The 26,009-nt window shown below is 36.5% G+C and overlaps 1 protein-coding gene across 1 annotated transcript; it reads left to right on the top strand.

Annotated features, from left to right (window-relative positions):
* LOC149566298 (uncharacterized) lies at positions 1-20,181 on the top strand. The gene is made up of 4 exons (XM_089819708.1): positions 1-485; positions 19,273-19,323; positions 19,492-19,625; positions 19,781-20,181. The coding sequence occupies exons 1-4, from the start codon at positions 201-203 to the stop codon at positions 19,866-19,868; spliced, it is 558 nt and encodes a 185-aa protein (XP_089675834.1). The 5' UTR covers positions 1-200; the 3' UTR covers positions 19,869-20,181.
* The last annotated feature ends 5,828 nt before the right edge of the window (positions 20,182-26,009 follow it).

The following is a 26,009-nucleotide window of genomic DNA, read 5'->3' as shown; positions in this document are numbered from 1 at the left end:
AAGGACGACCCCCGACATGAGGGGCAGCTTTTGATCTATAAATTTATTTTCACTGGTGCCTGGAGGGCATGCACATTCTTTAGAGCAGTTTCCTGAGCCTCCGATAATTTTTTCTTGTCTTCTCCGATAATTTTTTCTTGTCTTCTCCAATCGGTAATGACTTCGGTGTTTAGCCACACTAAAGCAGAGCACAAAACGAAATGAATATTACTTGCACGATCCAATTCACTGGCTGCCCCTATTTTCATCGCGCTCCTCTCAGAATTCATTCCCGCCAAATTGTTAATAGAAAATATGGAGCATCTGCTATAGCCCGCCGCTTGGAAAACAACGAATCAAATCCACACTCGCCCTTGGAACTACCGAAATCATCTCTTCGTTCTCATAGCAATTTAGTGGCTCAGGTGGGAGGCGTACTCCCGACGCTTCCAAAGCTTCCTCCTGCCGAGCAAGCGCTTTTGTCCATTGCATTCACCTTTTGCACGGTACGCACAGTTCTCTGCCACTGCTCTCTTCGATTATTATATTCTACTGATTTATTTTTGCAAACTAGTCTTGTATAAATAACGGAATAAAGATTTTTAATAATCTCCAAAAAGTTCAAATAGTCTACGAGACCATCGGATAATCAATCATACTGCTAAGTATAAAGTTATATTAAGCAGGCTGTACGCATAGCGTCTTCTTGATTTCTCTTTTCTTTTGAATCTGGAATCTTCTGCCTGTCAAGTGTCTACTTGGTCTTTTTCCCCACTTTTTAATCATGAATCTTCTGCGATCAATTTTAATCGAATAGTTTTAAATTTTTCTTTTGCTTCCTTCTTTAATCCAGTTACAAAAACATTCATATTTAAAATCTCAGTTTAATTGGTCCTATTAAACCCCCCCACTCTACGCTGTGAGCCAGATACTCGATGTTATCATGCCATTCTTTCCTCGCTTACTATAGAAGCGAGATGCTCTATGTTGTAATGCCATTCCTTCTTCGCTCACTACGAAATACAGAAACGAGATACTTTATGTTTTATGTCATGTTCTCTTCGCCGACTCGAAATTACAGAAACGAGAAATTGGGCAGGGAAGGTTTCGGTGCAAGAAACACACCTATGTATAAATAATTCAACACATGAAATCATAATATCTATGCATATGGGATTCATAAGAGCTCAAGTATCAGACTTGGCTATATCTCAAGTTCTCAATAACCCAAAGGGTATACCATCTCGCAACTGAGAAAAATGCAAAACATGGAAAAATTGTAAAATACTAAAAATAAATAACTGGCAACAAGAAACAGCACTTTGCAATACAAAATCTGTTTCAGGTCAAGCAATGAGAAACATATGCCTCAAATTGCATTTATTGTAACTAGATTGGTGACAGTACTCAGCGCTGTTGTTTTCAGTAAGCTCCTGAACCTCAGTCACTTTTTTTGTGAATTTTTTTCATCCTTTGTATTTTTGATTTTACAGATTTTGCAAAGAAAAATGATGCAAGAGTTGTCTGTTGAATGTAGAACATGTAGTGAAGCAAAGGATGCAGGGTAGACCTTCCCCTTCTTTTGCACAAGTTTTGATTTGATATTTTGGTTTGTAATGCCTTAATGGATTATGTTATCAGATGAGTTAATTTTACATCTTTGTGTGCCCAGTGCCAGAGAACAACTCTGTACCACCTTCTCACTTTTCCAAAGCAAATACTAGAGAATTAACCATGGTATCTTTTTGCACAATCCTAGAGGATATAACTATTAGGCAGTACTAAAGCTTCTCCATTTTATGTCTTTGTTCTAGAAAGAGTGACCCTAGGTAAATTCTAATTACAAAGCATTCCACCTTTTATCCTTCTGTTAATTGGATTTCATATATATTAGTTGCAATTAACAGAAATAATGTGCAATGCTGAGTAAAACTATTCTGTGTCTTACTGCTGTGCTTCTGGGTTGGACTGTGTGATTGCTTTTTCACATCAATGTTTTGCATCATACTCCAGGATCCATTATCAGGATGAGAGTGTCTAAGAATGCCAAAAGATATTTACTTGAAGGTAGTGGAAAAAGTGACACGTATAATGGATCTAAGGAAGACTGCTAAAAGGTTATTTATAACCATTTTCATCTAAGAGATTGTCTTGGGACTTAGCTTCATCTAGAAGATTGAATTTGGTCACTTTTGAAGCCAGAATTTCAGGTCAGACTAGCCTGGAGTAATGCAGAGCATCACAAGGAGGTTAGAAGATAGGTTCAGGTGGATTTGTGCAGAGGATTACAAGGGGGGTAGAAGAGAGATTCAGGTGGAGAAAACAAGTGAAATTTGAATGGTATTGGAATTTGGGATCATTGGTTCCAACAGTTGACTATGTTGTAATCACATTGATGGTTTTCTGATTGCCAGTTTTCGACAGCTCAGTTTGACAATCACTGTCGCAGTATTGGGGGTGCCATCTGTTGATTTGAGGTAGTTTGTAGGGAAGCTAAAGGTTTTTGAAGCTTTATTTGACATTTCAAGCATTGGAGATCGCTTTTACTACCACTAGAGACATGGGGCAGCTATATGAATGCAAGGGACACATTGTGCAAGGGCTGGCCCATTTGCAACCTCTTTTGATGCTCGCTATGGAGTGTTTTTGACTGGTGAACAAGTGTTTTGATGTTGCAGACAACATTGGTAGGCAATGATGTTCCATTGATCATGTAAAATGCTTGTTTTGACATCATGTTATACATCTACTTTGTATTTAAGATTGGATATAATAAAATGAGGAGTTTTTAGCTCACTGTTGTTGTAATTGTTCCTATTTTTCTGGTTTCTCTTCGGTATTATGTGAGTTCAGTCACTGTCTTGATTACTTCACATTTACTCTCCATTTTCAATTATTGGGTTTGTTCAAATTATGTTTTAGTAAGATAGTGAATTTGGATTGATTTATTTTAGTTGATACAAGTAGCAATCAGTCTTTTTATGAGGTGAATTTGAATAGGGCTGGTAAAGATCTTGTTGATGAATCATTGAGGAGCACCCACCTTAGTTTATAGATCCAGAAGTATCAGAGAAGGTTCGAAACATCTCAGCATGTGTGATTTTCAGTAGGTAGAGAAGATATTCTAGTTTATGCCCATCAGTACTCGGGATTGCGATAGAGCAGTGACAAGAATAATCAGAGATATGGATGTAGATGGTGCAATATCCTGAAGGCTAGAAGAAGCTGTATCTTAGATTTCTAGGTATATGAGCAAGTTGGGTACAGTGAAAAGTGTTCTTCAAGCAATAGATACAAAATTGGGTCTTGAAAGAAAGCAAGAGGAGCAAGAGTAATCCACTTTAGGAGACTGATCAAGAGCAAAAAGATACTTCTTTGGGGGGACAGTATTCACTTTAAGACTGAAGAAAAGTTTGACATCCATCCATTTGATGGATTCTTGAATGTGGAAATGGTGGACCAATGGATTGCTCAAAAGAGGGCTTACTTTTGCTTGCACAGTTAAGTGTAGTTACACATCAACAGGCTTCGTTTGCTAGACTGAAGCTATTCTGTTTCACTCTTCGTACAAATCTATGCCACCTAATTACAATTTAAGAAAGTCTCTCCATCTCCAAGTGGAAGAATTGTGAGGAGTTGGCGAAACATTTGTATATGACACTTTTGTCTCAATGACAAGGACAAAATGTTCATTGATATATGAGTGGATTCTATAAGATAGCAATTCAACTTGGTATGGATGTGATGGATAAGGAAGTGCTGATGAAGTCCGCAGGAGAACTGTTTGGGCACCCTGAGATTGCTGTTTTGATTTCTAAACCACAGAATATTGACGATCCTCTCTTTACAAGCCATTATCTTGAGATAAACAAGAAAAAAGAGCTTATTTTTCATCAAAGAATTTCTTTAACCAGTTTCATTCATTTCTTGGTATATAGCCATACTGAGTTGGTCTATGTACGGATCTTGTATTGGGTCCTGCCTAGTTACACCCAAGGTGGCTACCTAGGACTGAGGGTTTGTCCAGGTACATCTCTGTATAAATCTACAGTCTGGGGAATGAATGTTGGGTATACATAGGGCAAAGTATGTTGAACCCCAAAAAGTTTCTATTTTAAGAACAGATTTTTGAGACCAAAATAACTTGTGTTATTAACTGCAGTTAAGCTTTGCCTATTTTCTTCAAATAAATGTTTTTTCTTAAATCATAGTCAAGCTCTGTAGGCTTTCTTATAAATTTCTGCAAGGGGGTTTTGTCTATATACAAATGTAATGCCCCCTATTAGGACTTAATTTGATTTACCCTAAAACTCCCAACTAGGGTTTGGATTGTTCTTGGAAATATCAATTTACCTAGTCTCTGTAATATTCCCTACTAGCTAGAAGGCCGCCAATTCTCATTGATTAACATACACCATTGTGCATTAAAATCAGATTAAATTAAGAAGCAACTAATGACTCATAATACATTTGACAGTTATCATACATAAGCCTCAGTTCCTTCTCTCCTAAACATCAACCGTAAGGAGGATGGGGATTTATTTGGTGTAGGGTGCTTGGAAACCAATATACAGGTGGGCTTCCTCAAGGCCTCAAGACCTCGTCCATATCCCATCTTGGGATTCAACTGCCTTGTGAAGATTAACTCTGCCTCTCCCTACACAATGCCAGCCTATTGTCTTAGGGGGCTATAGCAAGTGATTAAGGAATGGCTAGAGTATACTAATATCTCCTGTATTATATATATATATATATATATATGTAATAAGACAGTAACATTGTGTAATATTCTACTTCTTAACAAAGGAGAGACCGATCATAGTCAGCCAAATCATGGTTATATCAGTATATGATTCTTCTATTTATCTTGTAGCAGTCTGATCTGCTGCCTACAGTCAGATATCTCCCCCTCTTGTTGTGATTAATTGACTGTTTTATTCTCTCTTCTTAAACATTGATCCTTATGGATTAAAAGAAGAGATAAGTTTCCAATTCCATTACATATTGACCCTAAAAGGCTAAATATAATATCCATACCCAGATTGCAGGTTTGAGTTTGTAATCTTTCTTTTCATTCCGTCTTCCCTTTTACATGATCTTATCTCATCCGATATTCTTCTTACTTATTTCCTTGCCATGGAAGAGACATGTCTGCTCTACTAACACATCTCTTCCCTTACTAGATCGCACCACCTCTACTCAACACTAATTACATTGACACCTTTTAGGAGGTGATTATATTGCTGTTTAATAGACCCTTATTTACTTCATCCAATTGTTAGTCGTTGGTTATGAAATATAAGAATACCAATTTCTATTATATCTATTCTGGCAGTGATTGCTGATTCAGACATTGGTGATAGCTGCCACTTCAGACATTGGTTGCTGTCATTCAAGATAATTTGTCCAACAATTCAGTTGCTCAGATCTATTAGATTTCTACAATCCATGTAAATGAGATTTTAATTTCTGGACTTGATTGTGTAGAGTTTTTTTATCATCAATGTTTCGGATCATACTACATGATCCATCATTAGGATGCAAGAGAACAAGAGTAACAAAAAATCTCGAGAACAAGAAGAACAAAAAATGAGATTTTTTGTTCTTCTTGTTCTCTTGCATCTTGATGATGGATCATGTAGTATGATCCGAAACGTTGATGACAAAAAAACTCTCCACAATCAAATCCAGAAATTAAAATCTCAATTCAGTGGCTGCTCCTTTTGTTTTAACTGATGTTGAATCATTTAATTAAAATTTATTTAAATGCTTTAATTTTATTGGTAACCTATGTATTAATATTGTTGATGATATACTCTGAGAGCTGCTGATCGTGCAAAAAATCAGAAAACCCTTCGTGATTTTCCACAAGCTTTATGCATTTTGGTGCAAAACAATGATTTTTTTGATTAAATTAATTGTTATCCTTATCCTCAAAATTGGGCATGCAATAAATTTCAACCTATTAATAAGTGCTTTGAGCATAAGAATTGAACAAGGACAATTGACACTACACTGACATTTCTGAAATACTATTTATCTTTGTGTTTGCTTTATCACGTCTGCAAGTGTATTAATTTTGGCCTTGTCAGTTTCTAGAACCATATGTCATTATTCCTTGAAACCTTGTATGAATTGAATTATTTGTCTTTGCTTTAGCTAGTAGTAAGCTCTTCTTTGTATGTTTAGAGTTGGATGCTTTCTTTCCCAAAATCTATAAAATCTTGCTTGTGAAACAATAACTGTTACTAGTCTTGTGCTTGTACCTAAGGCAAAAGGTCATGTAGGTAGTTATTATATTATTGCAAAAAATCAGAAAACCCTTCATGATTTTCCACAAGCTTTATGCATTTTGGTGCAAAACAATGATTTTTTTGATTAAATTAATTGTTATCCTTATCCCCAAAATTGGGCATGCAATAAATTTCAACCTATTAATAAGTGCTTTGAGCATAAGAATTGAACAAGGACAATTGACACTGCACTGACATTTCTGAAATACTATTTATCTTTGTGTTTGCTTTATCACGTCTGCAAGTGTATTAATTTTGGCCTTGTCAGTTTCTAGAACCATATGTCATTATTCCTTGAAACCTTGTATGAATTGAATTATTTGTCTTTGCTTTAGCTAGTAGTAAGCTCTTCTTTGTATGTTTAGAGTTGGATGCTTTCTTTCCCAAAATCTATAAAATCTTGCTTGTGAAACAATAACTGTTACTAGTCTTGTGCTTGTACCTAAGGCAAAAGGTCATGTAGGTAGTTATTATATTATTGCAAAACCCCACATGGAATAGTGTGTAATTTTTGCAATTGTATATTTTGTCTTTTGCTCAACCTCTAGGGGAGTTTAGATCTCAAAGAGATTCCCCATATAATTTGAAGAGAAGGTTTACAACACACATTCCAGTTTGAGTTGTCTCAAAAAAGAAATTAAAATGATACTAGTGATCTGCAAAGCACTCTTGTAATGCTTTAGCTTTACTTCAGGAAATTAATGGACAAAACATCGACCAAGATTTTCTTTTGCACAACTAAATTGATGAAATACAACTGTACAGCAAGCCAACTTGCTAAAAGTGTCAAATACTACCCCATGATGATACACTTTGCAACAAGACACAAACAAGAGGACACAAGTGGAAGACTTAACCCTTGGACAAGACACCACGGTTAAAATGGAAGATAGATATGATTCCACTAAGCTACAACAACCAGAAGGCCAAAATTGCTGTATCAGGCTTCTAAGTTTAACTGCATATGGGTTAGACTTCATACACAAAATGCAGCTGCAACTTGCAGAAAACTTGGGTTTGCAAAGTGCAAGGATTCCACAAACTTTGATTTCTAGACAACTTGAACTTACAGAGACTGTTTGCAACATATGTAATAGGACTTCAAATGTCCTAAGTACTTGGGCTTCCGAAGCCAACTTCAATATTCACCACATTACACAACAAGATCCTAACTCCGGACCTCCTACACTTTGCAGTTCAAGATCTAATTTCAACTTTCAACCTCAGTTTGGCGAATCCTACTTGCAGTTTTGGATTGTGGAGGCATTTTGCTAATAGAGCCTAAATTGCTCCAAGGGGTAAATATCAGCAAGTTCAATTTCTTCACTCAGCAACTGCAATATGAGATGACAGACTCAGACTAAGAAGGCTATCACAGGTATGAAAGATAACTCCTGCAGCTACACATCACCAACACGTTCTCTTAGCAAAGGTGATTTCTTTTCAAATACATATGCCATTGAATCTCTCAACATGACACATACAATGGCTACACCTATTTGTGAGAAAACAAAAAATATATATCATGGATTCTCTCAACGTGATAACGTCATAGACTCACTCAACATGATGTTCATCATGGCTACTCCCATGTGTGGAAAGAAACATGCAAACTCTCATCATGGAATCACTCAACATGACGTCGTCCTAGAATCTCTCAACATGATGTCCATCATGGCTAATCCCATGGGTGTAAGTAGCACATACACAAGTGCCCATCACAGAATCACTCACTGTTATGTTGTCATAGAATCTCTCAACAGGACACCCACTACAGCTACTCCCATGTGTGAAAAAGCAACATCCCTCAAGGGCTTTCACCTCATATTTCTTTCTCACAAAGAAATGTGTTACAAGGGCTTTCACCTCATATTTCTTTCTCACAAAGAAATATACACTACAAGGGTTGTCATCTTATATTTTTCTCTCACAAAGAAATATACATGACAAGGGCTTTTACTTCATATGTTGGACTCCCTCTCAACAAGGGCAACATTCCCATGACTTGGATTATCACTGTAAATTATAATTGGCTTTAATGTTTGACCAAACAATGAGCTTTCAAAGCCACATTGCTTCTCGAGCTTGCTAATCTTCTGCAAAGGATTTGGCTCTTTCCATCGGCTGCTCAATCTCCCTTTGAATCTTCAAGCACTTGCATCAACCTTCCTAACCTCCTCGTTCAATATTGCTGCAATGCTTGCCTTAGAGAAACAGTTTTCAACACACCCCTGAAACTTTTGACATGCTGAAGTCCAAGATTGTCCTCTTTGACCTCATCTCAGATCACCCTATTTTGAATAAGTTTGCAGAGCTATCAATGTCAAATCTAGATTGACTATGCAATTCTGTTCTTTGCAGCCGAAGAGTTTTTATTGAGTTTTATTTTTTATTTTAGTTTTTCAAGGATTTAGCACTTGACCTTGCAATACTGCAACCCACTTAGCTGACATCTTCACTTCATAGGACCCCCCTCTTGATCCTTGCCTCAGAGATTGCAAATAAATTCTCTGGAAGTGGACTCCCCTTTATCGATCTTAGAACCTTAATGCTCTCAACTTGTGCCATGGATCTCAAAATTTAACTCCCTCTGAATGTCATTTCCTCCCCTTAGAAGTAGCTGATTGGAGTGACGGGTTCTCCATTGTTTAGTGTCTTCATCTTTCTAAAATTCCTTGCTGATTCAAACTCTCCATTGAAGGCTGACTCAGCCTTGTTATGTGTTATCACCTTAGATTCATGACCGCAAGCTAAGTCTTCATGTATGTTAAATTCTCCAGCTGGCATAACTTCCTAACTGGATGTCTTAATCTCTTCCTCCTATGAATTCCATCTGCAATTCTAGATGATCAATCCACCATCATTTTGCACCTCAATTCGTCCTGCATTATAAAGAGATTAATAATAGCTCATAGAATCAAACTACCCTGAAGAGAAATATACAGAACAATGCTAAAAGCATACGTGATTCACTATTCCCAATATTATTGCATGAATTATTCATGAGCATTATACAAAGGTACAAACATAAAATACTTATCTCTTCATTGTTGATCAATCTAGCAATGTCTTTTCAGATTTCGATTTTCATATCTTTCCCTGCTATTAGAAACATGGTCTCTTTCTCTATATCAACTCAATTATGATCCCCTCCGAGATGATCTCCGTGACCTGTTGGGAGTGGAACACAATAGTCTAAACTGAAGTTGTATCTCTGATATAACAGCTCTCTGTAAACTGGCTGCTATAACTGAGATCAGGTCTGCTATACCCTTTTGAGCATGAAATAGGTCTATAATAAATTACACCCCAAACGCACCCTCCAATCTTACCAAGGACCACCACCAAAATTGCAAATCAACCCAATATTCATTATCGTATAGCCACAAAGACAGTGGTGATGACAAGTATAGAAATTTTGATGCCTTGAAGAAATGATTTTGTTCTTCCAAATCTTATATTGTCTCTAATTCTCAGGTTTAATAAAGTTGGCGTCAATGGATATAATATTGGCCTCTATGAGTGCAATAAAATGAGCTTCTACAATAATCCTTGGCCGACAATATTCCAGTCATTTCTTCGACCAAGTACAAGATGATTCATAACTGACAAAAAGTGTTAAGAGTCTTGGGCGGCTCAAATAGACAAACACTCTTTTGCCTTATTGTCAAATCAGATGATCATCGGCTTCAATCATACAGTAAATTTTTAAGACCCGCAATTTTCCTCGTTTCCATTTTGTCTACTTTTGAATGGTTTGTCAGGGAAAATAAACTGAACCATAAGCAGAGATAATTATTTATCAGCTATTTTCTAACAATTCCATTGCTACGGCTTACTTAGCATCGATATGTCTTTATTAAACTTGGAGGTAGACTTATCTTCAAATTTTGTCTCTATCTGATATACACAGAATTTCTTAGCTTGCTTTTCTCAGCAGAGATACAGAAGCTCCAATTCCGCCACAATTCAAAAGATATGCATGATCTGAGTGCTATCTTCAGCATCCATACATAGCATGATTCCAATGCAGCTGTTACTGTTGTGACCGCCAGTCACCATTGCCCAAGTCTGGGATCCCCTTTCTGTTTTTTTTTAAAAATTTGCCAGCTGTTCGCTTATTCTGTAGAGCACATGTCAGTGAAGTAGAGAATAGAATCCTTCATTCCTTGAAAATTCTGCTTTCATGAAGTGGTGGATCGAGCGCAATTCAGCAGGAGTAAAGGAAATTTCATGCAAAGAAAAATCCTCCATTTTGGGAAATCTTTGTAGTTTCCTGTTAACTTTCAAAGCTGCATGATACCGGACTTAACCTTTTCATCAGGCCTGACTATAATAGATTTGTGGCAAAGGCACATTCGGTTTCCAAGATGACATAGTTTCTGAATCAACAGGTCCAATATTTCTGTGATGTGACAGGAGTCGGTGTTCGAAGGCTCCACTCTTGTCACTGCACCGGATGAAGCTACACGAGTTTCAAGTATAAATTAGGGAAAGGCAGATTTTGAAGGTGCTTACCGACATTTGTAGTGATGGTCTTCATCGGATTTGGGTTCTGTACCGTGGGTTTCTTTGACTCATCTGATATCTTGACTCTTCAGCACGATACGTGATAACAGAGACGCTATCGTACTTTGTATTCTTCAAAACACTATACAAAGTTGCAGGAATGGGATCAGTGTACATGGTTTCTACCGAAAAACTCGATCCTTGTACACATGATTACTCTGTTTTGGGATTCAGGATTCCCGAAAATCATGGAGCGTAGGTCAGCGGAACCAAGGGAATGGCCAACTAATGAAAATCTCCAGCGATTTTAAAATTACATATCCTTCATTCTGGAAAAAGCCCGATCCCAAAAAGTGTGGAGTGCAAGTTTGAAGAAGTCATGGAAAAGACAAATTCCTTCACTCCATCAAAATTCCGCTTTACATAAAAGTGTGGAGCGCAAGTTTTAAGGGAGTAAGGAATATTTAGAAAAAAGACAAAGTCCTTCATTTGCAAAAAGCCTGCTCCTGTAAATTGATTGAAGCACAAAATTTGTTAAAAAATCGTGAAAAGCGGGAAAATTGAAAATTTCGAGAAAAATCCAAAATTTAGAGGAAGAGGGTGAAATTCCTTGAGAAGTAAAAAATTGGGTTAAGAGAAAAGCGAAAAAAGCAATGTTCCTTCAAAAAAAAAGTTTTTTTTGGATTTACATTAAAAATAAATTAAATATTAGTTTACTAATATTTAATTTGATTTTTTTTGAATAATAATCCAAAAAATTAAAAGATGGAGAAAAGTTGGAAATGAATTTGATTTTTTCATTTAAATATGGAAATTAATTAAATATTGATTTTTTAAAATTGATATTTAATTAATAAAAGTAAAAATAAAATCAAAATGGGATAAGAAATACTTAGCTTCATCTTGAAACTAAGAGCATCAAAATAGCAACTTTTTGAATCAAACAGCAAAAAAGCGACAAGTGGCGAAAAACATGGAAACCTTGATGGCTAAGTAAAGCAACTGCCTAATTTTAGTCTACAGCTTTAAAGGCATCTTTTTTGAAGGATGATTTCTATAAGATACCCTCTCATTCATTCAGGCTCACATAGAAATTTGAAGAGCAAATCGAGAATAGGTGTAAGATTCGAGGAGTTCAAGGAAGCAGATTTTTTGAGAATTTTTTTGAAATTGTTGAGGAGTTTTCTGGGAATTCACGACAGAAGATTTTGAATCCTATCAAAAAGGAATTTTCTTTGCAGTGAGTTGTGGAATTTCATAGTTTTCGCGGAAGTGTTGAAAAGTGAATCTTGAAAGGAGTATGGAAATTTTGGCAAAAATCCAAAATCTTTGTCTTATGGACAAGTCATATCTGTTGTTTTCAATACTTTCCTTGCATAGTCTTATGTATGTACGTTTTCTATTTTGCAGGAAAGAAAAATGGCAGAGCCCAGGGGAACAGGAGAAATGCGAGGACAATTGATAAAGAATGAAAGGAGAGGATTCTATCCTGAATCCAAAATTGTGTCAAAATGGGCAGAAATTGGAGATACAAGTCTTGGCGGCCTTGATTTGAAAGATTTAAACTGGAGAATGCTCGGATATAATGACTATCACCCAACACACCTGGCTACAAAAATTGTGAGAAGTGGAATTTTTGCTGCAGTTGGTTTCCCTCCTTTTCAGCATCCAGAGTTAATCGTGGAATGTACCAAGCACTACAGTCCTAGAGACAGAACCATCTGGGATTCTGAACGAAATATTCTGGCAGATTTTTCTCCGGCATCCATTTCTGAAGCATTTGGAATTCCTTCAAATCCAAGGATGGTCACAAAAACACAAGAGCAAGCACTGAGAACCTATACATTTGGAATCAATTTTTGTGAAGAAATAATCAACAAAAGATGGTTGAAAAAGAATAGACCGCATCATTCCAAGATTCCTAAAGAAATAGTATGGCTCGACTTGCAGAGGGAATATAGTGATATGGTCATGATGTTGAGTCACATATTTGGCATGCCTTATTCTTATAGGTTTGAATCTTGGATGTGGTATTTTGTTGAGCAGGTGATGGAGGAAGGCGACATAATAGATTGGGCTGGGCTCATAAGTGATAACCTAAATGAACAGTTGATGAATCTAGAGCATACAAGGAAATTTTACATGAGCTCCTATGTCATCTACATGCTAGCACGGAGGACAAATTATGATGGACTACGATGCAAAGGACCAATTGGAAGCGGAAGCCAACACCTCAAAGTCCATGAATGTTACCCGCAATTGCATTTGTATTCAAAGGATGATTACATGAGGGTTAATGATATATTTTCCATGCGCATAGTAAGAACACTACAAAAGAGGCCACATATAAGAATGTCAATGGGTGCAGTGAAGTTGGTTGAAGAATATGGTGCCTGGTTCATTCAGTTTCCTACCTTTTCATACATCCGAGTTCAAGGATTCTCCACGGAGCCATACAAATTTTCCAGGTATCCAACGTATAAAATGGTCTTGTTAGAGCTTACTCAACAACTTACTGCCTATGACAAGATTCAGAAAGGGAAGAAGAAGTTGGGATTGCAGTTTCCAATTTCCATAGGAGAAGGGAAAACTGAGGTATGCCCATGTCTAAAAGCCGTAGAGAAATCATCAGATGAGCTCCACTTCTTCCGCCTTTCGCTTTATCCAAAGAGGGATGATTTTGATCCTTACAACAAGATCTCATCAGCAAGAGGATCAAAGTACCAACACAAAGTTCACCTTGAAGACTTTTGGGCAAATGCAGCAGACGAGAACGAGGTTAGAAAAAGATTGCATTCAAGACTACCATTGAACATTATTAGAACATGCAACATATTCAAGGTTCCTGATCAAATGGAGGAGTACCCAAACGTGATGCGAAAAGGATTCAATCCAGAAATGACAGCTCAACCATTTGATTGGAAGAAGAAAGAAATTACAGATCTTGAAGCCCTTTCAAAACCAGTCTTAGATTTTACAAAGTGGTGGATCGAGCGTAAGCTTGAAAAATTAGTTGCACCAACTAATGGATTCACATATAGGTTGCTTGGCCATAGACCACTTAGGGATGGAAGATCAGGACAAATATTTGAAGGGACTATTGAGGAAACAGGAACTCCATCCGAAGATGTAGGAACAAAGAAAGCAAAGGAAGTACCTCGAGAAAAGCGTCCTAGGATTGAGGAAGTTATCCAGGAATCTCAAAATAAGAAGCAGAAACATGGAGATGCTTCCTCTTCTCCGAGTCGAACTCCAAGTGTCCAAGAGATAGAAACTTTTGAAAGGTAGGATGTAGGGACAAGTATAAGGAGATTTGAGCAAGAAGAGAATTTGGATAGGCCAATTCATGATAGGTTGAGTATGAATGCTTATGAAAAGTCCATGCAAGAAAGAGGGAGAGATCAAGATATGGCTACAGAGGAAAATCTCGCTACGATCTTAGAGTGAGAAATGATTAATGATGGAGATGGTCCACTAGAGGAAGAAACTCCAGGAGTAGCAATACATCTTCCAAGTGCTGAAGCCGTAGTTCTTGAGGTTATAATGGATAGTCCAGGAGGTGAAGAGAAGATTGATATTCGAGTGGTCCAAAGGAAAGAACAATTGGTAATTTCGGGGGACCAAAGTATACCCATCCCGGAATGGTTGAGGCAACGAATTCAATTGCATCAACAAAGGGAGGTTGATCCAGCAATTGAATTACAGGGAATTTTGGACCGATCAAACCGATCAGAAGAACAAGGGAAAGCAAAAAGATATACTAAATTCATCAGAGGAGAATCAGGATCCAAAATCTTGCAGATTGCGACTCCCACAGTTGACAAAGGGAAAAATCAGATTGCTCCAGATGAATATCATGTTACAAAAGTAAATCTTGGTCGGGCCTCCCGAGAGCAAATATTGGAAGAATTTGATGACTCCACACAGGCTTTGAAGGATAGGCTGAAGAAAGTAGAAGAAGGGTATGAAAAGTAGAAAAGAGAAATTCGGGCCTTATGTCAGTACATCAATAACTTGCCTCATCTAGTAAGAGAGGAAGGTCCATCATTTGTCCCTCCAACAGGTGTTTCCAGTGAAGTGGTAGGTGATATTGACAAAATCAAGTGGATTGCTCAGGGTGCAAAGATTTGGATCGAAGGAATTCAGGAGGTAGCCTTCAAACATGTAGAAGAATTAGTGCAAGTGTACAAGAGGGCATTGGCTGTAATCTCTAGGATCCAGTGCATGGAGGAATCATGGGTGGATGAGCATATTTACCAAGAAGAGGTGATTACCGACATTCAGAGTTTGATGGATACCCCAAAGCAAGAATTGGTTGATGGTCAAGTTATCAGCGAGGGGGATGTCTATGATTTTATTCGATGGTACAGTGCAGTGATCATGGCTAAGGAAATGTTTGAGAGCTTTACCAAGGAATCCAGTCGATGGAAAAAGATTGTTGATAACATCAAGCAAGGAATATCAAATGCAGTTGCATCCTTGTTATCACAAAGATTGGGGGAAGAAGAAATGACAACTGATAATTTGAAAGTCAAGTTAGAGGAATTCTTTCAGCTAAATGTATATCGAAGAGATGATTTTGAGAACTTCTCCATCTTCTCAAATACAATGCACACTACTAAGGACTTACTACTAGATTGGGATGAAAGCTTGAGAAAAGCAGAAAGAGCAATTGCAGTTCTAGAATTCAAGCAAGAGTCTGCACCAAGCATCAATACAGAGGAGTTGGAAACAGTGTTAGATCGATTTCGATCTTTCAAGCGAAGAAATCGGGGATAGATGCATTAAATGCATAGTGGGTGTGCATAGGGATCATTTATTACACCCCACTCCTTAAACGAGCATGCATAGTGGGCATTTATTACCCACTATGGTAGTGGATTCCTTGTGGTATTAATATAGATTCCTTTCCATTGCCCTAACCCTAATTAGGGCTGATGTGGCATGATCTTGGCCATCGGTTATTGTGATCATCCGGGCCACCCGTTGTAATCGAGGACCTATATAAAGGCCTCATTTCTCATTTGTAAGGGGAGATTTTTATGAGATTGTTGCTATGAGTTACTGAGATAATAAAGTTTTTATTGGAGTTTGGTGAATACTTGACGTATCTTAGTTCTTGCTTGTTCTCCTAAATTTCTTCAAGTAGATTAAGTTTAGCATAGTCAATGTGTGGTGATTACAATGGAGAATATGATGGTGTATTGATGAATTCCTTTGGTTCATACTTTTGACGTTTTAGTGATTCTAATTCGTTGTGTAAAGTTAGCCTGAACCCCTTTCATGCATATGCTTAACTTCTATCATTTGTATACATTGTTCTTTATGATGGTGTATGCGGTGATATGAAAATCTTTGGCATAACCTTTGAAGATTGCACCAGTTCATGCTTAGTTGTAGTATAACTTGGCGAAGCGGAATTCGGTAAATTGAGGAATTTGTCCACTAGAGTACTATTTGTTGTTATCACTACCCTTAGGATTAGAATAGAATTCCTAAACCCTATCTTATTGAATTTTTGCATATTTTGTGAAAACTCCAAAAAGTACTTCATTGCAAAACCTTAAGATAGCTCCCACGTCCAATATGGCTTGAAATGAATATAAATAAACACGTAAGGCCCCTTGTGATCATCAGCAAATCACATCAACCACCGATCTTATCCACAGTCAAGACCTGGCATTAAAGGAACCTTGAAGTCATTGTATGATCTTCTAGCAATCTTAGCATACACAAGACTTTATTCAAGAGAGGATAAGATATTTCGGTATTTTGTTCTACTGTTTGGTGAGTCATAAAACACACATCAACAGTTACCAAGATCATGATGAAAGTGAACAAGACAAGGACTGAAATTGATTTCACAACTTGAATGCTTTCACTGTTTAGCCAAATCTGATCAGATCTTTTCTATGACTTGCTCTGATACCATGTTGGGTTTTCATATCAGAAATAAGATAAACAGTTAAACTAAAATAATGTACAATAGACAAAGAATTATCCTGGGAAAACCCTCCAACTCGAGGGGAAAAACCCAGCCAGGCCAAAAGGTTACTTTATTGAATAATAAATTATAATAGAAGTTTGATATTCCAATGGTCACAAAGAGTTCTCTTTGCAGATGAACAAAATAATGACTACTCAATACAGTGAAAACATAGCAAGGAATGAAAAAGTCTGTTACCCAGCAAGCAGCATCGATGATTTGATATTGTTTCTGCTAAAAGAGCAAAATTGCCACATGAACGAGTTGACTCTTCATTGTACAATGAAGAGTCTGCCGTTACTATACAATTATTGCCACGGCACACGACTCTTCATTGTCCTTCAGCAACTTCCGTGACATGTAACTCGACCACTGATAAGCAAGAGAAAAATCACCAATTAATATCACAACCAGTATATACAATCGATGTCTTCACCGTAAGAGAATATGAACCATTCAGATGCTTCCATCACATTAATTGACTTTCCCATGCCTTTAAGTCAATGCATCATAAGGAAGAGTAATCGCTGGCATAGCACAAAAATGACCAGTTGATCATACACAGCATGTAGGATGGAAATCCAGCAACTGCAACATGAGATGGAAGTCTCAGACTTGGAAGACTATCACAGGTATGAAAGGTGACTCCTGCAGCTACACATCACCAACTTAAAGTCATCGCAAATGAGTTAGTTAGCTTCATGCCCATTATGTTTCATCCACCTCCAAAAATTAGCTCCTTTAACTACACTTTTAGAGGCATAAATACTAGCCAAATCAGAAACATCCTTGTGAAGATTACGATGATTTAGATGTGGTGCCTAGAGGGACCATAGTCCCAACTCAGCACATCTCAGACAAATAATGGGGCAATAGAGATGGATACCCCTTTGGCAACTTTGTGAGCAAGAGAATTAAATACAGTTGCAAACCGTTAGCAAACAAAGTCTAGTGACAGGTCTCCACATGCATCCAGATGCCTGGGAAGCGCTTCCGGGTGGCTTCCACAGGCATATGCTTCCGCCTTCAGGCCTAGGATGCCCTCTTCAGCTTCTAAGGTAAATAACATTGGCAGAAAAGATTGGCCACAATATTTTCTACTACATTACAGTTTTATTTTCAGGGACACCCGTCACATTAAAAGAGAGGGATTTTCCAAAGGAGGGGGGAAAGAGGCTAGGGTTGTGCCCTCGTCACCTTGTAATTGTTTAGGAAGCTTGAAAACACTGGAAGTTGACATTTCACTCTTTTGGTAACAAACATCTTCTTTAATTGCTCCATCTTATACTGAGGATAGATTTTAGCTTGTCTCTGAAGATCTGGGGGGATTAAAGGGTCCCTAGTGGTTTCAAGGTTTTTGCCTGCTTGAAAACTGCTCGCGTTGGCAGTAGGCACTCTAGGAGCCATGTGCTGTTTGAACTTTGTTGCTAGTCTGATGGTTCCTGACTATTTAACCTGAGGGTGCTGATGGCTTGGGGAGAATTGGGGTAGACATCGTAGTCACAATGGTCCTTCTTTCTTCAGTGTAAAATCCTCAACATAAAGCTTGCTGTTTGAACATTGATTGTTTCCTTGAAGGATCCAACAAGGTTGGCAGAGACACAAACATCTGAGTTTTTTTCAAGGAAAACTTAGCAGGGTCAACCAGTAAGGAAAGGCCATAACTGGATGGGGATTTTAGGGATCTCAATCTACAATTGGATTGAAGCTTTGCTACAAAGAAACATGATCTTCCCCTCATGGTTAGAAACAACCTTAGCAGTCAGAGAAAATCTTTAGGCATTGTTAAGCATAGCAGTAAAATGCACCAGGTTTCAAAACTGAAACAGAAAGAAACCAAGTTTGAAGATTTATTATTTCTGGCAAAAACTGAAGCTCTTGAGCATTTTAGTTTATAGGGTTCCCATTTGAACAATCATTGCAATCAATTAAAACACATTATGTTATTATGACATATATCTGTTGAAGTTTACAAGTCGGATATTAACTGAATTTAAGGGTGAGGATATCAACATCATTTTTACTACGTCAATTAATATGTTGGTAACAAACTTCTGTCCTTATTTTGTTGCCATGGGGATGCTTACCTCTAGGAGTGGTGCAGCTGCTTCTAGAGGCATTTGAATCCCCATACAATAAACTCCTCTCGAAAGAAGAGCGTTAATACTAAATTCATCCATAAATGTGCGATATTGCAATGGTAATGTCTCATGCGAGCAGTAGCATGAACTACAAAGTTGCAAACTAACAAGGGAAAAAATAATTAAATCCCAACTTTAACAAAGTTCACCACGTTGGTGAGATCTTTGTAAGCCTTAATGTAAACAGGTGACTTGGTTTCTCATCTATATATTCTTTGTTGGCATTATTCTTTGTGGTCTGGAAGTGGTAGAATGGAAGTTGAAAACCTTATATTTATTTTCATTTGACTTTTTAAGCAGTTTGTTTTACTATTGAAAGTTTAAGATAATCAATATCTAACCCATTTTTCATCCAATCCTGCAGACTCTTGGGGTGCTCAGTTCTTTGATCATTATTGCTCTTCCAACACTTAATGTAAGAGAATTACACATGCTTAAAGTTGCCTCATTCATTGGCTGTATTTTTCAGAGTGCATTAAGTTTCTTCTTGAAATATTTGGAATGAATTTTTGTTTCAATTTAACGAGAGAATTTGTAATTATTGTGAACTAATTGATGTATGTACATTATGGCATGCACCCAGTCCTTCCAAAGGCTGTCTGTTTCTATGCAAAAGCTTTCAAAAACTATTAGTGAAGAAGTTCCTGGTACATTTGTATCACTCAAACTTTCAGGCTTAGAGATCGAGGACTTGGCACATCGGCTTAAAAATCTGCGGTAATTTAGAATAAATCAATGGCATTTTCTTCACCTGCTTGGAAAATCTTGTGTTTTGAGTAATGATATGATTATCTATTAATGGATCATTTCTTATTATCATTAATCTATAGACAATTTTTTGTATACTGAAATTGTCTTAGTGTTTCATTCAGGGAAAGACTACAACGTCGTTTTTTCCGAAGGAAACATAGGGATAGTAAACATAGTGGTGCGCAAGAAAGGGACACTCCCATTTTCTAGTGAGAAAAATATAGCAAAGGTTGCATGTTGTAAGGAGTATTTCTTCTTAGCTGTATAGTTAGTAAGCTTACAATACCGGATACATCAGCTACTTTTTTTATATCCTCTTGTTCATTAATTTCTTGTGGTTTGCAGTTGTCAATATTCCAACATGTCATTAATAAGTTCTGAACCTTCCTTACCAGTAGGGAGCAACGATGTCAAGTCTTGTTCATAGATCTTTTACAAATTTGAGCTAATAACTTTTGTTCTCAAATGAATCATATTTCTTTTTATTTCAAAATTGAATAATTATACTTCTACAATTCTACAATTCTGTTTTGTTGTAATTGACAATTAACTTCTGAGCATGTTTGTTTTTGATTAATGGGTTCATATGTTTTGTCGGGATCTCAAACCTTTTTACAGCAAAATGTCAGAAGAACAATTGCTAGTCAAGCATGTTTGTTTTTGATTAATGGGTTAATATGTTTTGTTGGGATCTCAAACCTTTTTACAGCAAAATGTCAGAAGAACAATTGCTAATCGACAATAAGACAAAACAAAACAAGAATTGCAACAAAAGCTACCAAAAACTTGACCAACAACACATCTGCAGCCACACTGCTTTTAGAATAACCCCAACTTGCAGATTACCTGACCCCTTCCTTGCAATCTGCATATCTTTAACTTGGGGATAGAATTACAAAACAGAACTAGGCAGACCTCTCTTCTTTGAACAACTTTCCAAGACACACCATTGTCTAGCTCCACTAAGAATGGGAAAGGAGGGAGTCCTCAACCAATGTCTCAACCATAGACACCTCACATGAATATGAAGGTCTACTCAGAGATGTCAAGTGCAGGATAAAATCCACAACCAGAGTCCCACCATTGCCTGCAATCTGAGTTATGGTCCTGGACACACGGAGATGTTTGAATAGGTTCTGAGACCAAAGTTGTAACAGGGGATGGCAACACTGCATAAACATCATCCCCTAGGGCACTTCACCACTTGAAGAATCTCACTGTTAGATTTATCCACTGCAGAACAAAACACAACAGAAAGATGCATAATTAGATGATTAAGGAGGGTATTCCTCCATATAGCTAAGCTTGCACTCTTGCCAACAACAAGAGCACTCAGAAGCAAAATATCCAGAATCAAAGTGTTGTCTGCACTAGAATGGAGGACTCATAATCTAGTAGTCGAATGCATTGTCTGTCCTTTTCTGTCAAGACAAACATCACCATTAAGAGCCTTGAAGATGTTGATGTCTGCTAATATACTGGCAAATGTAGAGTAGCCAGTTAGATAAGGCTAGATCCTGCTTTAGAAAATGATTGATAACATTGGCGATGTCCTTAAAGATGAAATTTTCCCATTTTGGATAGGAATGTTAATTTCAAGATCGTTTTCTTCAAATGTAATAACGCTGCCATTATTTCTGTGTTATTACATTTGCATAAAATGATTTTGAAATTAACATGGTATCAGAGCTAGGCTGCAAATGTGAAAGAATAAAGATGATATGGAGAAGAATTCATTCAAGGAAGAAAAGAAAATGGACCAGTTTGCAGAGATATCCGTAAAAGAAACTATAAAGTTGATGTAAGAAATTGTGTTCCAGTCAAGCTTGAAAGTTATACATCCAACAGATAGAATCTCAGTAAAGAATCACCTCTACTCATGCCTAGTTGAACGACCAAATCAATCCCGTGTAGTCAGCGAAAAGATATATTCAGGAAAATGGATGTGACATAGACCCAAAATAATAATTCCAATTCGATGGCATTGATTTCAGACATACTAACGGTGTATGGACTGAGGAGGAAAATCACGGCAGAATAGGAATATTAAAGGGAGGATAAAGGAGGGTGTCCCTTTAATATATACTCAATGGATAATCTGTTACGCTCGATGACAGCTCCTACATAATACTGCATGCATCTAACAGTACATAGAGATTACAAAACCAGTGAATGCATAAACATCATAAGCAGTAATAAACTATTGAGGTGACTAAAAACAAAGATTATTATTGGGGAAGAATAATCGGGTATGCTCAACCTATGTGAGCTATGATGGGTGGAAACATTAAGGTCAATCTGTTTGCACAACATGAGTAAAGATCGAATTGTGGGTGACATCACAAGCATTACTGCTACTTTGGAGAATACAAAAAAAACACTAGATATCAATCAGTGATAGGTCTGATAAAATCTGTGACACATTGGACGAGTAAAAGAGAAAGGCTATGATAAAATATAATTGTATGCCACATATGGATAGGAATAAAAGCTTGCGTCAATCATGGATTAACAATTGCTTAGTCAGACATAAATACCCTGAAGTGGATAGGGTATAACACTGGTAATGATTATGAAGCACTTGGTCAATATATGTTCAAGGATAAAGTTGTGATGTGCATATCGCATGATAATTCTGCAGAAATGACAAGGTTTCTGAAAGGCGCTGGAGTGACAGCAATGATATATTTGAAACATAGTGAGTTATCTCCTACAGTATCATATGACAGTTCCAAAGACATAAAAATCTTTTTGTGATTCTATGAATTAAGTAATGGGAATATCACATAATCCTGGCGATTAAGGAACACAATATACTCACAGAGATTGCAATCAGAGGCACCCAACTGTCATCAAAGAAGCAGGAAATCACAGATCCAATCAGCAATGAACGGCCAAGCAAGACTGAACCAAAAGAGATATGCCTATATAGTTCGCAAAACCAAATACTAACTCGGCAAGCAACATCATTCAATCGAACAATAGATATAGAATATGGAGGATATCAATGGGATCAATTAAGCCTTCCTCTGTACATGATAACAGGCCTCATAATAATGTTTGATACAAACGACGTTTGAACTATTATACCAGACAACGGAGGGTCTGAGCAGAACATATCCCTGGAGTCTGGCATCAAGAGTAATCAATCCAGACCACTTCAATAGAGTAGACTAGGACTAAAGCTAACAGGCATATGAATTACTATGCATTGCTGCTAATATTAATATTATCAGCAATATTAAGAATAGAGACTTCGTTACTAAATCAACAGCATAGTTACAGAAGCGATAGATACGAGGATGAAATATCATATTCACCAAAGAGTTCACAAAACCAAATACTAACTCGACAAGCAACGCCATTCAATCAAACAATAGATTCGGAATAGGGAGGATATCAATGGGATCAATTAAGCCTTCCTCTGTACATGATAACAGGCCTCATAATAATGTTTGATACAAATGACGTTTGAACTATTATATCAGAAAACAGAGGGTTGAGAAGAACATATCCATGGAGTCTGGCATCAAGAGTCATCTATCCACAGCAATTTAATAGAGTAGACTAAGACTAAAGCTAACGGGCATATGAATTACTATGCATCACTGCTAATATTAATATTATCAGCAATATTAAGAACACAGACTTTGTTTCTAAATTGGCGGCATAATTACAGAAGTGATAGATATAAGGATGAAATATCATATTCACCAAAGAGTCTAGTAAATGATCGAATCAGTTATTGTGGTTAGTAGGAATTTATACATATTACAGAGCAATAAGGAGGAAAAATAAATATACCAAATGGAAGTAATGGAATAAAGAAATATATTACAACCCTGTGCAATGAGCAAAGATAAAAAGATTTTTAAAAAAGTCAATTACAAATGGAGACCCTTCATTAGTTGAACCCATTAAGGCAGAAACTGACAAGGATAATACATAAGGAATGCACAGGAAACAAAGGAAAAATGATAGAAATGTATAATAAAGTAGACAAGTATGATTACATATCTGGTGCATATTGATTCCAATTCTAACACATATTTAAGGGGTGCACAAAGTTGCATATTAATTATAAACTGACCTTGCGATCACCTACATGGTTACATACTAGACAAAGTTGTACACTATGGTTGATATACAACCGACAATTACAATTACAATTGGATTAAGGATGATGATAACTGTAATCACCATATCAGTAACAAGATAAGAGAAGATAATATTAATGTCTAACAAGAGACCACAACACGGGTCTAAGGGATTGGGAGCTTCTAACCAAGAGGATAACACCAAACGGTGCCAATAAAAGAGCAAGCACAAAACCTAAAATAGAAGAATCTATTACTAATCATTGAAGAATCTAATTCCTAAAGGATCCAGTTAAAGGAAAAGAGGTTATTTTGAATAGAAACGAGAGATGTTTTTTAGAACAAAATCCATTATACTCGAGTGTAACATAAATGTAGTTGCTTGTCTTTACAAATGGTGGAATACATAAAAATACATTTAGGTACTGATTATGGAAGCAAAGAGAGAGATATGTAAGATATTGATAGAATAGATTTGCACCAGATCAGATTTAAATATTTATATGTAGAGAGGAAAATATCAAAGGTCAGGAGTAAGGAAGACTTGTTGATGATCTCACTACTGCTGGATTTATAAGATCAGTGGCAGCAAACTATTGATATGATTCAAGGAGATAACAAACAGATAAGTGATAACAAATTCTTAATCAAACTATATGTTAAATGTCAAAAGAGTGGGAGTTTTACATTGTAGCGGGGATAATAACCAATGTTCCTTCTCCCACTTGAATCAACTTTAGAGGGGAGATGTTCCATTCTCAAATAAACTAAGAAGGCATTTTATGATTTGATGTCTATCGACCTTACGTACATATAAGTAATTATTATCCTTGAGTATTACATGTATCTACTCATTGTAATCTCATTCTTATTTGTAATTCTATACATGCTATAGAGAACTATTTGCCTTGATCTTTTCCTTTGTGTCAGGGGATGTTCTTGCAGGAAAAGAAGGTTGGTACTTTATACATGCTACCAAATATTGTGTAGACTCAATCTTATGACAGTAGCTCTAAAGAAGTTGTGACATGGAATTCATTAGTCATCCGATGATCAGGCTAGATAAAATGAGGCTCTTGAAGCAAATATCTTTGATGGTTGAGATTATGAGTATCCTTCTATTAAATAGGGAGTTTGTCACTTCATTATTGTTTATATCCTTCAATGAAAGTTGCACAATAGCCAAGTTCTTTTTGATAATTTACAAATTATTGTAAACTTTCCAAGGAAAACTAAGTTTGAAGGGATGGAAAAAGACAATTTTCAACATTCAATGTTTTTGTGTATTTTTATGTGTAATTAACACTTATTTTCTATAAATAAGTCCCTGAAAAACCATTGACATGTAGAGATATGAGGTTATAAATTGGATTTGTCATTCTTTGAAGAACATGCTTTAAATGGCTAGCCTCACAATTTTGATGTGGAAATCTATTGTAGACTTATGTCATGAACAAAAAGCAAGTAAACAATAAAAAATAAAATAGGAGAAGGAAAATTGCTGCAATAAGTTAGATTGAAAGATTCAATATGGGAAAACTCTATAAGATTGGGATTGGGCCCTGTCTCCACTACATTATCAATTATACAAGGCAAATGCATTATTAAGAGACATTTAAGAACATGAAGGGGACCTTTACAAGGCAACTACAATGTTTTCCTATGCTAACCTTGCTGTAGAACTTGCTTGCAATTACTTCATATCCAACTTAGTATGCATGCATCTTACAACATTAGAGCTAAGAATTTCATGTCAATTATAGTCTACCATTTTGTAATCGCCAAGCAACCCAAGAAAACAACACAACTATTAAGAGTTAAAACAACATATATTTTTTTAATTCAACATAAGAGTGCAACACACACATTCCATTACTAATTATTTTAACATTAACGTAAATGAAATGTGAATATGTTTTTTTTTAACATTAAGTGATAACCACATCCTCAGTTTCCCATTCATATTTTAATTTATTTAAATATATCAACTGATGTTATTATTGGAAGAATTAAAAATGGAATGTCTAAGTTGAAAGAAGAATGACATGTGACTCGATATTCTTGAGCATATTATATCCTCCAATATCATGAGTTAAGTGATATCTCTTCTCATAATAGATGAGCCTATTGTGATATACACTTGGTTATATTCTTTGTGTACCTTAGTTAAGAGGGGGCGTTGAGGATAATAGCTTCCATCATATATAGAATGATGATTAATTTTATGTTGCATATATATACATATATTACTATA

This window comes from Cupressus sempervirens, chromosome 3 (assembly GCF_028749045.1).
Source record: "Cupressus sempervirens isolate cs-2001-9-10 chromosome 3, ASM2874904v1, whole genome shotgun sequence".
Taxonomy (NCBI): Eukaryota; Viridiplantae; Streptophyta; class Pinopsida; order Cupressales; family Cupressaceae; genus Cupressus; species Cupressus sempervirens.
Note: the sequence above shows the minus strand (reverse complement) of the source record. Positions and strands in the feature narration are given on the sequence as shown.